Source organism: Leptopilina heterotoma, unplaced genomic scaffold, assembly GCF_015476425.1.
Source record: "Leptopilina heterotoma isolate Lh14 unplaced genomic scaffold, ASM1547642v1 Lhet_18, whole genome shotgun sequence".
Classification (NCBI taxonomy): domain Eukaryota; kingdom Metazoa; phylum Arthropoda; class Insecta; order Hymenoptera; family Figitidae; genus Leptopilina; species Leptopilina heterotoma.
In genome coordinates, this window is record NW_025110896.1 from 3,172,377 (window position 1) to 3,189,985 (window position 17,609).

Consider the following 17,609-nt stretch of genomic DNA (forward strand, 5'->3'; position numbering starts at 1 on the left):
TTTAGACTAATTTTTAGACTCTCATTTTAATATGCAATAAGAATAAATAAATTTAAATATGCATTTAGTATGCAAACTATCATAGATCTTTTTTCAATAACTTTTTAATAACTACATATATTTTTTAGATTAACTTTTGGACTCTTATTTTAATAACCAATAAAGATAAATAAATTTAAATATGCATTTAGTCTGCAAACTATGATAGTTATTTTTTTAACAACTTTCTAATAAAATCTTTTAGTATTTAAGATATTTTAATTGTAATTAAAGTCTATTATAATTTATGGATTTACACATCTTTATGTCATTTTTTCCAATAAAAAAATAAAAATTATAAAGCATCGAAGTTAGATAAAAATATTTTTGAAATTCAAAATCCTTTAAAAATTTGTTTCTTAAAATTAACATTAATAGAGAAAAATCTCTGCTTATCTCAATTTTTAAATGGATATATCAACTTTTTAAAAATTGCACCTTCAAATAATATAAAAAATGAAAAATCTCTCTTAATCTATTTCACCTTTTTCGACCAAATTCTGCAATCGATCATGATCTCCTTCGTAAGATCCGTCTGTTAGATAATCACCTCCTTCATCATCTCCTTCATCATCATCTCCTTCGTAAGAACCATCTGTTTCTTCTTCCTCGCTGTCCTGTGTTCGATCAGTTGTAGGATCTTCTCCATCCTCGTTTTCTTCCGAATCTTCAAAATTGTGTTCTTTCGGTCGAACACGTTCTTTACTTTTATTTTTAGGAGTACGGTTTTCCTTTTTGCAGGAGTTTCGGTATCTCTGTTTCGCCGCTCTTAAAACTTCTGTCATTTCTGACTTAAATTCAGTAAAGTTTTCCGGACCCTTAAACTGTTTATATTTATTTACCACCTCTGAAAAAAAATCAAATATAAAGTTAAAAAAAGTTTTAAAGTAAATGACTATATTTAGTTATTAGATTAATTTGTCTTACGATATAAAAGCGAAGCCATTTTAGTTTCCCCGAAATTTCTTGTATCACCTGAATCACCATACCATGTGAATTTGGTCGCAAGCTCATCAGTCATACTGGATTTGAAAGCAAAGCTCAGTGCTTCTCTTAGCTTCGTACCACCATATTTCCGTAACTTTGAGTACTTTGAGAAGAAATTCGATTTTCATAAATTATTATCATTACACATTTTTTTTAATTTTGAAAATATTAATAGAAAAATCATAAAAGTTTAAAAAAAAGTAAACTAGTTAAATTTGAAAAAAACTTAAATTGAAATTGAAAACAAAGTTTAAATTTTACAAAAATAAAAAACCTTTTTTAAGTTACTATCTTAAAATCATGGAATTTTATCAAGGTCGCCACAAATATTTAATTTTATTTTTCCCTGACTTTTCCCTGATTTCCAGACAAAATTTTCACTTTTTCCCTGACCCTAAAGAATATTCTGATTCACTCTAAAAATTATTAGATACTAAAAAAAATGTTCTATTACATTTATTTACAAATTTCTTTAATTGTAAAATTCTTCAAAAACATCAATAACTTCTTTTTTAAATAAATATTTAATCATTATTATTTTTCTGTACGAATTAAAATTCTTCAAAACATTTAAATTTAAAACTTTTTGAAATTCAACAACTTGTAATAATTTAAATTACCAAAAAAATTTTTAAAATAAGTTAATTATTTACAAAAATCTTAAAATAAACCCTTCCCAAGAATTCAATTATTTTTACAAGCAGTACAATTTCACAAAAAAATTCAATTATTCAAAAAAAGTAATAAAATTCGTTGCAATAATTCAATTATTTTCATAAATAATAATAAATCGATTATTCTTTAATTCATTTTTAAATCAATTTTTATTAGAAAATTCTAGAAAAATTCAATTATTTAAATTATAAAATAAATAATTTATTGAATAATTAAATGTTTGTTAAAATTGAATTCTCATAAAGAATTTTATCAATAAATTTTTAAATAATTGAATTCATTTGACAAATTTTAATAAATTTTTTAAGTGACGTGAGGGATTTTTCCTCACTTTTAATTATTTGATCGATCCGGAAAAATGAGCGACCTTACGGTATTTTCACCGTAGGTGGCGCCTGTTCTCGGCCACTTACCGGTAAAGCTAAGCAATTTTCCATATTAATTACATGAAGTGCTGTGTGGTGCGCATACGCGATTCGTGCGAATATGACTTCGCTCAGTGCGTAGATATAAGCGGATCACCGAATTATGTACTTCGACAACCGTACCCGACCTCTCATTGCCTGGAGGGGGAGGTACCGGTTCGAGCTAAGAAATAAAGGCTATACTTGAAATTACTCAAGTCGGCTTATTTTTCTCCTATACCCATTTTCCTATCTTCCATGCTACGAGCCTCGACCAGCAGCCAGAAGGAGAAGGAAGGAAGGAGAGAAGGAAGGAAGCTATTCTCCAGCCGCCCTGGGTCCCCCACCGCCTGCCTGCCAATTCTCTCCTAACCACGATGTCAGCAGCAAGGCCCCCATCGTCCGCCTCACTGCCACGACCCCCCCCCCGCTCAACGTCGATACCAAAATTCAACCTGCATCGCAGCGCCGAGGGTTGCATTGGTTCCCCACCGAGGGTTGCATTGGTTCCCCATGCAGTTCCCCATAAGGGTTAAATTTTCATTTCCCCTAAATTCTCGCGGGTCAACCGGCCACTCTTAAAATACTAAAAATTCAATCTACCCTTTTAAAAGTTTCGCAGCACTCTTCTGTGAACAAATTTGACGAGAATTTCCCTACCCGTAAAAAAGGGAAATTCGCCCAAGTCAAAATGGCGCCCAACGTGGGGCCCGAGTTAAAAAAGTTACTTTTACCCACCCTGCTTGTCTCAAATGCTCTTCTCGAAAGAAATTAATTTTTCTTTTTTTTAAATGTTCTCTCGTGAAGAAATTAAATTTTCTTTTTTCAAAACCGCCCCCTGTGGCTTCCAATTATTTCTTAAAAAATTTCTTCCCCCTGTGGAAAAAATTCTAAGTCACCCTCTCCTGTGGGACTTAGCTTAAAATTAAATGCCAACTACCCCCTGTGGTAGAAAATTCTAAGTCACCCTCTCCTGTGGGACTTAGCTCAAAATAAAATTCCAATCACCCCCTGCGGTGCACATTGTTAAAAAAATTTTTTTTTTCTCTCCACCCTGTGGAGTTTTTCTTTTTTTAAACCTCTAATGGTCCAGACCAATTAAATCTGGTGGCGCCCTCCTTTAAAATATTTTTTCCTTTTTCGTTTCAAAGGTGAAAAATAATGCCTGTAGAACGAACACCTCCAACTAATACCTCTATTTCAAATACTCTTCTTGATCAATCCGATTTTGCGGGATTTGCAAATACCCCCCCTCCCCATTCTATGATGTCTCGGCGAACGGAAGAACCGACACCAGGCCCGTCCGGAACTCAGCCTCCAGGATACCGTCCGCCTGCAGCTGAGAGAACTTCACCGCCAGCATACAACGATCTCATCCCTGGATTCTCAAGACGTACATCAGGCAGTCTTCGAAATCAACTTCCCTTGGGTGAAACTTCACATTCGGTAAAACCGTGATTGCCTCAAACGTGTTTCCCCTGAACAGCAGACTTCGTCCGACCAATAGGGAAACTAGCGAAAAAAGGGCAACTCAAGGATCTGCTGCCCACCCATTAGTTTATCTTCGAGTATATGTACTCTACAAACATCCGTTCCAATTTTTGTTACGTTCGCATTTAACAACTAAACAAGTTAAGTTCTATTTGGTTTGGCCTCTACCGACTTACCTCTCTCCCCTATATTGAAATAATTAACCAATTACCGTGAGAGTAGAAGTATTAAAAAAGGAGTTACCCTAAATATTCTCGGGTAATTTAGATTAAAATTTCTAATCAACAACCGAATTAGAAAAGAGATGTTTCTAATCTCGGAATAAATTTCCAATCCCATGGATAGAAGAGCACCAAGTAGTCTACGACCGATCCCGCCGATGTATCCATATTGGAAAACAAAACCGAGGTACCAATTATTTCGGAAATCACACTCCCTCCTTTTCGGTAGAGAATCTTGGTCCTAGTTCAATAAGACGGTATCTGACATTCCGACAGATTACCGAACATTAATTTTAAATGTTTCGTTTCGATTTCGGGAAACCGTTAACCCTGTGGGTCCCCTGACTCAAACCAATTGTATGGTCCACGAAATCAAATTATTAGTCCATAAGCCGTTTAACATTCGTCCTTACTACAGCTGTAAAGAAAATAAATGCAGCTACCGGTCTCATACCCAGTGAGATTCTTTAGGGACACAATTTAAATAGACCTGGTGATCCCCCTCTCAACTTATCAACATCCAAAGGACAGAGTTGTTTAAGCCAGATAAAATCACGGTAAAATATCTAAGTGCTGCCACGACTCCGACGGATATTTCTCCCTACAAACCGGGCGATCTCGTTTATTTAAGAAACTACCAATTGTCAGACGCTTCAAAGCAGTTCAACGCCTCATTAGCTCCATTAAGAAGAGGACCTTACACTATTATACGTCATCTACAAGGGCAAGTGTATGAACTAAACCTGATCAGCCGAACAACAAAAGCTCACAAGTCACAATTATGGCCAGCGAGACCCCGGACAGTCACTCTTACCGTTCAGAGATCAGCAACAATTGCCCCCACTCTCCAACAATTACAAGTTGTCGAGAACGGCCTAAGAGTAGGCCTCCTTCAAATCCCATAGTGACCCACATCTATCCTGCAGCGCCTCTGATTCGCCGACGAGGATGACTGAGGAAAAAGATAGTGACCACTCCAGAGGATCCAGTTCGTGTCTCTCCGATTTCGCCGACGAGGTAGACCACGAAGAACCCTAGTTGAACCAGATGGTCAACACTACAATTGTTCGCATCTCTCTGATTCTTCAAAGAGGTAGACCACAAAAAACCCGTTGATCCAGACGGTCAACATTGCAACAGCACCGCTCCATCCAAACCTTAGCGTCAATCAAGCGGTCGGTTTATTTCACCCCCGATCCGCCGAAGAGGATGCCCAAAGAAACAGCGGTAATTGGTCCAGTGAAACAGTCTAGTAATCCTCCGATTCGCCGACGAGGAAGACCTAGAGAAAATTCTACTGTAACGACATCGAGGGAAGTCCTCCTCACCGTTCCAGGTTGAGTAGAGGCGACCGAGGTGAATGGTCCCAGCTCATCGAGGGAAGTCCTCCTCACCGCTCCAGGTTGAGTAGAGGCGACCGAGGTGAATGGTCCCAGCTCATCGACGTGTAATACATTGTAAATAACATTAGTGTTAAATCTTCGGTTGTACCGCTCCATCTTTCTGAATCGATCAACCCTGTGGTTTGACGTGAGGGATTTTTCCTCACTTTTAATTATTTGATCGATCCGGAAAAATGAGCGACCTTACGGTATTTTCACCGTAGGTGGCGCCTGTTCTCGGCCACTTACCGGTAAAGCTAAGCAATTTTCCATATTAATTACATGAAGTGCTGTGTGGTGCGCATACGCGATTCGTGCGAATATGACTTCGCTCAGTGCGTAGATATAAGCGGATCACCGAATTATGTACTTCAACAACCGTACCCGACCTCTCATTGCCTGGAGGGGGAGGTACCGGTTCGAGCTAAGAAATAAAGGCTATACTTGAAATTACTCAAGTCGGCTTATTTTTCTCCTATACCCATTTTCCTATCTTCCATGCTACGAGCCTCGACCAGCAGCCAGAAGGAGAAGGAAGGAAGGAGAGAAGGAAGGAAGCTATTCTCCAGCCGCCCTGGGTCCCCCACCGCCTGCCTGCCAATTCTCTCCTAACCACGATGTCAGCAGCAAGGCCCCCATCGTCCGCCTCACTGCCACGACCCCCCCCCGCTCAACGTCGATACCAAAATTCAACCTGCATCGCAGCGCCGAGGTTTGCATTGGTTCCCCACCGAGGGTTGCATTGGTTCCCCATGCAGTTCCCCATAAGGGTTAAATTTTCATTTCCCCTAAATTCTCGCGGGTCAACCGGCCACTCTTAAAATACTAAAAATTCAATCTACCCTTTTAAAAGTTTCGCAGCACTCTTCTGTGAACAAATTTGACGAGAATTTCCCTACCCGTAAAAAAGGGAAATTTGCCCAAGTCATAAGAATAATTACATTTATCAAGGAATTTAATTAAAATATTGTATAAAAAATAATTAAAATCCTGCGATGAATTTTATTATTTATCAAAATAATTAAAATTTTCCTAAGAATTTTATTAAAATTTTCATAAAATAATTGAATGTCAGAGAAGAATTTTATTATTTATAAAGATACTTGGAATTTTAACAAGAATTTTTTTTTAAATTTTTGAACATAATTGGATTTCTGTAAAGAATTTTATTACTTTTGAAAATAATTTAATTCTTCCAACGAATTTTATTCAAATTTATAAAAATAACTGTATTTCTGTGAAGAATTTCATTATTTATATAAATATAATTGAATTTTTACAACGAATTTTATTCAAGTTTATAAAAATAATTGAACTTCGGTGAAGAATTTCATTATTTATAAAAATAATTGAATTCTTGAAAAGAACTATGTTACACTTTTTTAAATAATTAAATTCTTGCGCCGAATTTTATAAAAATCTTTTTAAATAATTGATATTTTTCGAAAATTTTATGAAATTTTGTATTTTAAATAATTGAATTCCTGTGAAAATTTTACTACTTGTGAAAATAATAAAATTATTTCTAAGAAATTTATTAAATATTGAATAATTGAATTCCTGTGGAATTTTGACAAGAATTTTATTAAAATTTTTGAAAATAATTGAATTTCAATGAGGAATTTTATTATTTATAAAGATAATTGAAATTTTGACGAGAATTTTTTAAAAATTTTTGATCATAATTGAAATTCTGCGAAGAATTTTTGTAACTCTTGAAAATAATTGAATTTCTTTAATCATTTATAACTTTTCCAAAATCCAATTTTTATGATAGTTTTTGAAAAATTAAGTTATTTAAAAAGAAACTATTGTCAGAAATAGAAAAAACTGAAGATTTTGTATTAAAATTCGAGGTAATTTCATAATTTACTAGCCAAAAAGAAAAAAAATTCAGTTTTCTCATGAATTTTAAATATTTAATTTTTCCAGTACTTTTAGTAAAAATTTCTGACTTTTCCCTGACTTCCCTGACCAATTTTACTTTCCCTGACTATTCCCTGACTTTCCTGACCTGTGGCAACCCTGAATTTATAACTCATTAGTTTTTATTTCTAATTGCTGTAAACTGAAGAATTATGTAGTGCAAATAGTAAGTATAATCAATAACAAGACATACCAACGCATTCACTTTATTGTCATCATCTTCGAATGAATTAAATTCCTCGATTGTTTTTAAGGGATATCCTTGAGGAGGTGCAAAAAGCGAATTTGACTTTACTACTTTGGAGTCTTCTTTAAGAGTACGAACGATGGAAAGGATTTCTAAATTCTGCTCTTCAACATTTCTATATAATCATATAAAAAATTAATTTGTGTGTGTTTATTTACTCTGGGGCCGTCCATAAACCATGTGGACAATTTTTCACCAATTTTTGACCCCCCCCCGCCCCCCGTTGTGGACAGTCGTGGACATTTGTCAAACCCCCTCCCCCCTATACAATTGTCCACGTGGATATTGCAAATTAAAAAAATAAGTTTTTTTTACTCCTGTATGTTAAAAAATAAAAAAGATTATTTTTGAACATATTTCAAAGCAAGAATGTCAGTAAAGTAAGGGAAATGTCAGGAAAAAATTTTGTCGGGGAAATTAAGAAAATTGTGACTTTTTTCGACTCATTTAAAATAATTGCGACAAAATACCACAATTTTTAGTAAAAAAAAGTACAAGTTATTTTGATTTTTATAATGTGAAAAATAACTATAATCAGGGTGGCCGCTGGACCGGGAAACCGGGAAAACCGGGAAATGACAGTGAATTTTGAACTTGACCGGGATTTTGGATTTTTTTTTAAAAACACACATTATTTTGTGAGAAAAAATCAAAATATTTATTTCAAGACTTAGGTATTAACTATATTTCATTAAAAAAGATTGAACGATCTTCTATAAAATCTATTTATATTTTGTCAGAGAATTTTATAAAAAGTACTATAAAAATATTCAATTTCTAGAATTTATAAGAAAATTATGAATTTTGCTGTCCAACGTAACAGATTTAGAAAAAGAAAATATTAAATTTAATTTTAAATTCTTTCTATTTCTAACAATAATTAAACAAAATATAATTTTAATTAAACTTGTCAAAAAAATTTCAATAAGAAAAAATTTCACATCCTATAGAATAGTGAAAAATAAATCAATTAAAAAATTCTTTTGCAATAATATTATAACAAAACAAATAAAAATTATTAAAAATTTGAACTAATTAGAACAAAAGTGATACGAAATTTATAAAAATTAATTTTAGAATAATAAATAATGTATATAAAAATAAATAAAATTTCTTTTTTTAGAAAATAAATTTTTAAAAAATCGTATTTTGCATTACTATCAATTAGTTTTTTTTGCAATTATTGATAAGCAAACTTTTCTATATTTTAGAATGTTAAATTAATAATTATTATAGATTGAATTTTAAAAAATTTCAAATTTAAGTTTTAGAAAATTTGAATTTTAAAAGATTTTAATTAAAAATTCTGAATAAGTCAGTTTTTAAAAATATTTTTATTCACATTTTTTTCAAATTAGTTATGTTTTTAAATATGTACCTAATATTTAATTGAAAATTTTTTAAATTATTCAAAATTTCATGAAATTGTCTTGTAAACAAGTGGATTTTAGAAATATTTTAGTTATTTCTAGAATATAATTGAATTGAAATTTTGAAAATAATTGTTAATAAGTTACAGTAGCAATTCTTAAAAATTATTCAAATTTAAAGGATTTAAAATTTGAATTTTTTTTAAATTTGAATACCTACTATATGGAAAAATAATGGATAATAATTAAATATTTATTTCAAAAAATCTATTTAAGTTCAAAATTATTTTTAGAGTAAACTAAAATATTTTTAGGTTTTAGGAAAAAGTCAAAGTTTTGTCTAAAAATCAGGAAATTCTTTCAATCTTTCATGGAATAATTTATTTTCAGAGTTATTATTTATGTATTGGCAGAAACTCACCGACAATACTATTCGCTCTCTTCCAATACTTTTTCTTTACTGGGTGGAAATTGTAGAAAATAATTGAATTCAGGAAGGGTTATAATTGTCATTTCAAAAAATAATTAAAATCATAAATTTTACTCATTTTCCATAAACATTCATATTTTCCTGTAAAAAGAATTTTGTCAGGGAAATTAATTTTAATATCAGTAAATTGTCAGGGAAATTGATTAACTGAAACTTATGATCATTCTGATTAAGCTTAAGATATCTTTTTTGGAAATATCTTTGATTATATGTCCACGTTGACATTTGCTTTAACACCCCCCCTCCCCTTCGTGGACAAACGTGGACTTTTGATTCACCCCCCCAAATGTGTCCACGTGGTTTATGGACGGCCCCTCTCCCTACTACTGTAGGGTTCGAGACTCAAAAAAAAAAAAAAATACATTGTTCCTTAACCTAAAATACAAACAATTCCTTATTACTAACGCACTTATATCTACGCAACTTATTTACTAATCGCCATTATTTATTAGTCCAATCTCTACCAATGTGCCCGGGCTTCCGTTTTCCGTTCCTTTTGCCTTTTGGCTTCATCCGAAAAAAAAAATTTTTTTCATTATCTCACGTATAATGATTCTATAATTTTTTTAGGTGATTTCAATTGCCACTTAAATGCTTTTGACACCAAATCTTATATCCTAAAAAATTTTATGACAACTTTACAATTAAAACAATGTAATACTATTTTTAATCAATATTTAAAAATGTTGGACTTAGTTATTACTAATCAAGAATGTCAAGTATTGAAGGTAACTTGCCCTTGGTACCAGAAGACTTTCACCACCCAGCCTTTTTTGTCAATGCTACTATTGTCTCTACGCATCGATTTTTAACTTCCTCATTTTATAATAATGTTGATATACCTCATGCGAATTCAATTTATAATTTTAAGAAAGCAGATTACCAAGCGTTATATGCTTATATGTTTGACATGGACTGGTCGTGCCTCAGTTTCATCACTGACCCTAATGAAGCTTGTTACGAATTTTTATCAAAATTGAATTACGTTTTTTCTTTATTTGTACCTAAACGTTCTAATAATGCTAAATTTAGTCGTCGATATCCACCGTGGTTTGACCAGCACATTATAAATGACATCAACTTAAAACACAAATTATTAAAAAAACGATCTAAAAACACTTCTAAATATTATGAAGATCAAATAAAAATTCTATCAGAATCAATCCACAAGAACATTAAACATGCTTACTATGTATATATACGAACAACTGAATGTAATTTAAAACATAATCCAAAAAATTTTTGGAAATTCTTCAACAAACATAAACCATGTGTACAAATACCTGACGTGATGTATTTAGATGATTTAAAATTAACTAACCAGCAGGACATTGTCAACGAATTTTCAAAATTATTTTCAACCCATTGTCGATCAAGTACGACCTCTCTTCCAACTACTGTTAATAATTTTCACGTTGATAATTTTTGTAATACACCTTTTTTGTTATCAAGTGTTACTGTACTTAATGCTATAAAAAAATTAAAGCCAACAACAACGTCAGGTCTTGATAACATTCCAAGTTTCCTTATTAAGGATTGTGCAACTGTATTGTGTCAACCTTTAACAACAATTTTTAATATAGCTCTCACCTCAGGAGACTTTCCCAGGGAATGGAAAATGGCTAAAATCGTCCCAGTTTATAAGCAAGGTGACAAAGATGTAATAAAGAACTATCGACCAATAGCCATTATCCAAAATTTTGCGAAGGTCTTTGAACGTGCAATTGTCGACACAATACAAAATTCTTTAACATATGTAATAATTGATCAGCAACATGGTTGTATAAGTAAACGATCAACCGCGACCAACCTTTATGAGTTTACACAATTTGTTAACTTAGCATTACAAAACGGTTATCAGGTTGATGTTATTTATTTAGATTTCGCAAAGGCTTTCGACACTATAAATCATGATATTTTATCTGATAAACTAAAATTGTTAAATCTACCTTTCAACCTTCACTTATTATTGTTAAATTATCTCTCGGGAAGGTCACACCAGGTCAAGGTCGGTAATTACTTTTCTACTCCTTTTACTCCAACATCCGGTGTTCCCCAAAGGTCGTCACTTGGATCTCCTCTTTTTAATATATACATAAATGACATCAACCATAACATAGCTTCGAAAATTCTTATTTTTGCTGATGATGTAAAAATTTATAAACTCATACAAAATTACGATGATGTATCCCTTCTCCAGTCTGACTTAAATTTAATTTTTGATTGGTCTGTAAAAAATAAACTTCCCTTGAATATTTCTAAATGCCATTCTTTATCTTTTACTAGAACAAAGACGTCCATAAAATGTGATTATTTAATAAACAACATCGCTTTAGAAAGAGTAACAAGTACATGTGACCTTGGAGTGACTTTCGATGATAGATTAAGTTTCAATGATCAAATATCTCAAGTAGTGTCTTCTGCATCTAGGGCCTTGGGATGTTTATTAACGTCAACCAAGTATTTTAGAAATTTGTCAACAATAGTTGCATTATATAAATCTCTGGTTCTTTCTAAAATAAATTATATCCCATTTATATGGATTCCTTATTACAACAAATATAATGATGAACTGGAGAAAATCCAAAAATCTTTTCTAAAGTACTTGGCGTTTAAAACTGATGGAATTTATCCACGACAAGGCTGTGATTATCTCGATTTGTGTAACAGGTTTCATTTTCGTACAATAACCCAACACAGAATCCTGTACGCGACTTTGTTCTTATGGAAAATCCTGAATTCCCAAATAAACGCTCCACAACTTCTCGCCCAGATACCTTTTAGAGTTCCTCGTCCTGCTTCCAGAAATCTACAACCCTTTTACCTTGATCGGACCTCAAATGCAGTCGCAGAAGTCGCACCCTTGTATTTTTCGTGCAACCACATAAACTTGATGTTCACACAAATCAAGCCCGACCTTGATTTATTTTTCTCTTCTAGAAAAACTTTCCAATCTGCTCTTGATATTTATATTGACAACTGTTGTTGACAATGTCGTTCTCAAATTCTACTATCAATTTAATTTTTTTGTTTTTTAGACTTAAGTATTGTTAAATAGTTAATTTTATTTTTTTTTTCGTAACCCATGTATGGTCCATCTTGGACTGCGGAAAAGATTATGTAAATAAATAAATAAATAAATAAATAAAATGAAAAGAACCATTATTCCGTTCTACAAACAACAAAAATAAAAAATTCCCTCCCCATTTTACATTACCCCAATCATTCTTTCCTTTCTTGCTTCTTCCAATCCAAACATCCATCTTTCACCTTGTCCATTTTCGTTCAAAATCCAACTCACTCTTTCACCCACACTTTTTTCATCCATTCCTCCTCCCACACATCTTTCCAACACATGCGCCCAATCTTCTCTTTCAAACTCACATATTCTGCACTTCTTTTCCCCCTCATCCATCCAATATTTACATTCATTCACACCTTCCCCCATTCTAAATTTACACACTCTGCTCTACCTCTCTTCCTTCCTAATCTTTTCTAAATACTTCGGCATTTCCTCCCCCCTTACCATCCTATACCATTTGTTATAACGCGACCCCTCTATTCGTTCCCACCTTTCCTCAGAATCCTTTCTTTTCCATCCCTTTATAAACTCCTGCCCTCCACTCCATTTTATTCCTTCTTCCAATGCTACCCTTCTGTCCCTTTCCCACTTCGATCCCCCTTTTCTTTTGACTTCCTCCTCATCTTTTATAACTTTGTAGCATTTTCTCGCCAAACAACTCCCTCTTCCTTGTTTTAATTTTTCCTCCATTCCCATTACCCTTTTCCTTTGCCTACACACCAATTTCTCCCTTCCCAATTCCTCCCTCAACATATATCCCGGGCAATTCCAGCTTACCCCCATCGTCCATCTTAGAAACCTTTCATGCATTCTTTCCATTTTTCCGATTTCATTCCACCCCCATATCTCCACCCCATAACTCATTACCGACCATACCAACACATCAAACAACCATATTCTCCTCTTCCAGTCATCCTTAAATTTTCTTTTCCCAATTCCCCACACTTGACCCATTACCCTTTCTGCTCTTTCTACTCTCATTCTCACATTCATATCCGCTCTTCCATTATAACTAAACCAATATCCCAAATAACAAAATTCATCCACCTCTTCCACTATCTTTCCATTCATCTTCCATACCTCATACTCCTTTCTTTTTCTCTTTCTAAATCTTAATACTTTTGTTTTATCAACATTCACGCTTAAATCTTTTTCCCTTACATACTTTTCAAACTCGTTCAATAATAATTTCATTCCATTCACTTCCTCCGCCATCAAAACAACATCATCCGCATACGCTAACGAAAAGATCCTCTTACTCCCTAAAATAACACCGCCTTTACCCCTTTTATACATTTTCTCCTCCAAATCAGACATCAATACATTAAATAGTAATGGACTCAGAGGGCAGCCTTGCCTTAACCCTCTTCCCAGCCAAAATACTTTTCCCAGTTTCTTCCCAATTTTTACCCTTTCTCTCGTATCTTCATAAAATTCCTTTATCCTTTCCACTAACCCTTGCTCCACCCCTCTTTCCTTCAACGCTTCCCATAATCATATAAAAAATTATAATACTGTACAATTAATTAAATCTTCTTTAAAAAAAGCTCCTTATTAATAATTAGATTATATATATATATATATATGATGAGCTAATAATTGGCTTACCGTAAACGGGTTGTAATGTCGAGAAGAACGTTTTCGGGAACTAAAATGTTGCTTTCCCAAGCTGGAATTTGAAGTCCGGAATTAATGTTCACATTATCTTGAGGAAAATTGGAGTTTTGTTCCATAGCATGAAGATTTCTGTAATAACCAAAAAAATTTAAAATTAAAAAATATCTATCTTATAAATAAAGAAAAAAGCGTTTAATAATAAGTGTATCTTATTCATTATACGATTTAAAACAGTATTATTTTTTTAACTAAAACAATATTGAACCTTCACCATACTCTTTTTTGAAAAAGTGTTAATTTTTCTAAACAAATTGGTTAAGCTACAAATTAATAAAATAAATTAAAATATAATACAAATAAACGATACATTGATTTAAAAAGAACAAAAATATAGTATCCTAAAATAAGTTATAATGAATATTTACTTGTTCATTTCAATAACAGGCGGGACATTTTGATTTTGGTCAGACGACTTTGGTTTATTTTTCTTGGTGCTTGTATTAGGAGCTCCGTTTTCATTGTGCAAATCAGGTAATGGTGAATTTCCATTCTCTTTTGATGACTCAGAGATAGTTCCCGTTATCTTTGCATTTGAAGTTTTTGGATCTACTGGCAATGGTGATACTGTGCTCGGAGAAGTATTTTTAGGTAAAGGCAATTTTTTTGGATGTTCTAACACTTGGCTTGGTCGAGTTTTTTGCTGATTTTGCTTTATCTGAGATAAGGATTGATTACTCTTTGGTGTAGACTTTGGCTTATGCGAATCCATAAGCAATTTATCACTCGACTTCAACAATGAAGCAAATTTGGGATTATCTTTATAACCACTACTTAAAGCTTGTATCTCGTTGTGTACAGAGTTGAGCGATTTTCTTGGCCTTTTTCGAGACGGTTCATCCGATGAGGTCTAATATCTTCTCGGAGCAGTAACTAGTCTTCCGTTTGATGCATAGCTTTTATGTTTTGAGGGCTTGGATGATTTTTGTGGTTTGGCTCCGTGGCCTTCAAACTGCTTTTGAATCTTGGGCGCCATCCTTTTTCACTGGAAAAGAGACTCTTTTTTTAAGAGGGGAAACCTTAGTAACTTACGACAAAATAGGCATATTTTTAGGAATTTTTTTCTTAATGAAATCGTCATCAAAAATCTGTAAAGTACGTTTTATTGCATGAGTATTGATGTCTAAAATAAGTTTTTTTTATAAAATTTTATTAAAAAATGGCGGCTATACAGCATTTTATTGTAAAGCGTCTTTTTTTAGGATTTTATGGCCGGACAGCGTCTTTAATTTTTGGTCTAAAAAAACGAAAATGTTGTCATTTTCTATACATCAACAACTATCGACACCTAGGATTTTTTTATATTACTTACTTTTATTTTTATCAACAATTTTTTGATTCTTTTTCAAATGGGCACTTTTTTGTTCAATCACGTACCATTTCGCGAAATACCAAAATATCGAAAAAATCTTACGTAAGTCAATAGCTGTTGATGTATAGAAAATGAAAACATTTTGGTTTTTTTTGCAGATCGAAAATTAAGAACGATAGTTGTCCGGCCATGGAACCCTTAAAAAAAGACGCCTTTTAAAAAAATGATACACAACCGCCATTTTGTAATAAAATTTTTAAAAAGATATATACATATTTTGAATGTGAATACTCATATCAATCAAACGTATTTCACATATTTTTGATTACCTATTTCATTGAGCCAAAAAAAAAAAATTCCTAAAAATACGCTTATTTTTCATGAGTTACTTAAGTTACCCACTGAAGTGTTTTTATTTTATTAAAAATATATCTGCCCAGACAGGATACAACTTTTGAAGTAATTTGTGGCATGTTTATACATTAACACATAAGAAATATTTTAATATTTTATCATTAAATCAATTACTCGTGAAAAATAACAAACTAAAAATAAATAGTACTTTTTCTTAATAATTTAAAGCACAAAATAGTATATTTCGTAACGAGTGCGAGCAGCTGTCAATTTTTGAATGAGCACTTTTTTTGCGAAGCTTCGCCTACAGTTTGTTCCAAAAAAAGTGCTCGTTAAAAAAATTGGCAACTGCTAGCACTAGTTGCGAACGATATTTTTCATAACAAGGTGCAAAAAAGTGCCCTTTTTTGCACCGCATTATGAAAAAGAATTATTAATCATATTTTTAAAAAAATTATACAGCTATACCCCTTGGAATGTTAACAGGACTGAGCATATCCATTCATTCGGAATTACGTTTTCCTCCAGACTTTCCCTGCTGTCCCATTTAGGTATACGGTAGCATTTAGACTTTACTTCATTGAGTGGTAGTTCATGTAATTCATTTGACAAGTTAAAGCAATGAAAATCTCCTACAGATTGTGAAGGTATGCCAACATCATACAATTGTCGAATACCGTCAAAATATTGTACAATAAATGAAACACTGTCGTTGATAAGTATTATATTTTTTATTAATCCAATTTTATCATTCCTTGAAATGAAACAATTATTACGCGTCTGTGTGGAAAAGACACGTTTATTAATGACACATTTCTCAAACTGTATGCAATTTCGTGGAATATTATCAAGTAGAGGTCCTTTTGTATGATTCATTGACGGTACAATTTCTACTTCGTCTTGATTTGACACACTTGAAAAATCATTTAATTCAAACATTCGTTTACAAATTTGTTGAAGTGGAAGATGAGGTTTTCGTACGTATTTTCTAAAAAAAGGCATATTGTTTTCATAGCAAAATGCGCTAAAACTATCAATAGGACCAAAACGTCGTGCATCTTCTACAGCATGCAACAATCCGTGAATGTTGTATGAATAAAATTTTTCTCCGTACAATCCTTCACACAAGCGAACGTAACTTTCAAGAGATGATTGACAAAAGTCGTACAAAAAATCGGGCATATTTTCAGAAGCGAGTAAACGCATCACGCAACGCAGAATCATAAAATGGAGATAATATTCTTCATCCACAATATTCAAGAAAACAGCCGAAGAAGTGTATAGCAAAAATTGACGTAATTCTGTTCCTTTGAATTGATTGTATTTCGTCATTTCTCTTGGTTGACGATTGAACTCCGAAGGACAATATTCTTTGAGCTGAATCATCCTTGAATTAAGAATTTCTAATTTTCGAACATGTAATTTACCACATGGTAGAAACGTCCCAGTTACATGTGCATGAATCACCTTCTTTACATTTCCGAGATAGACTAGATGCAAGACTTCAAATGGCACATCGGTAACCAAATCGATTGGTAAACGTGATAGGGGACTTGGACCACGATGATGATCTTCATCACTACAGTTTCTGTATTGATCATTTGTACGTGGTTGGTTTCGAATATTAAGATAAAACATTTGACCATCATGAAATCCTTCAACATTACATTTCGAACAAGGAAAATATGAGTTGTTTCCAAAGTGATTTAATACCAAAGCGCGAGCTGGAGCATCTGCAATAAAACATCTTATTCGTAAAGGAAGTCGTCGACCTTTAATTTCGATGCCACCATTTGCAATCACTTCTTCGACTTCCGTGATAAAAGGGTCATAAAAGTCGTGAGCATTTGAAGGTTTATGTCCTCCTTTGAATACACCAACTACAATCGGTCTTTTGTCAACAATATTTACTACTCGAAATTGATGAGGCCAAATTTGACAACTGTTTTCTTTAT

General features: G+C 32.8%; 1 protein-coding gene across 1 annotated transcript; it reads right to left on the bottom strand.

The window, feature by feature from the left end:
• Positions 1–456: 456 nt before the first annotated feature.
• On the bottom strand, positions 457–14,821 carry LOC122499917 (MATH and LRR domain-containing protein PFE0570w-like). Its single transcript, XM_043608500.1, has 5 exons — positions 14,357–14,821; positions 13,923–14,060; positions 7,319–7,487; positions 967–1,129; positions 457–886 (listed from the first exon to the last, which is right to left on the bottom strand). Exons 1-5 carry the CDS (start codon positions 14,698–14,700, stop codon positions 510–512), a joined length of 1,191 nt encoding a protein of 396 aa, XP_043464435.1. The 5' UTR covers positions 14,701–14,821; the 3' UTR covers positions 457–509.
• Between the last annotated feature and the right edge of the window lie 2,788 nt (positions 14,822–17,609).

Excerpts from the sequence above, each read along its gene's own strand:
- LOC122499917 (XM_043608500.1), bottom strand. The coding sequence starts at position 14,700 with ATGGATTCGCATAAGCCAAAGTCTACACCAAAGAGTAATCAATCCTTA. Across the intron at positions 14,061-14,356 it reads CCTGTTATTGAAATGAACAA|AAATCTTCATGCTATGGAAC; the intron begins GTAAATATTCAT and ends TGGTTATTACAG. Across the intron at positions 1,130-7,318 it reads ACAATAAAGTGAATGCGTTG|TACTCAAAGTTACGGAAATA; the intron begins GTATGTCTTGTT and ends TTCTTCTCAAAG.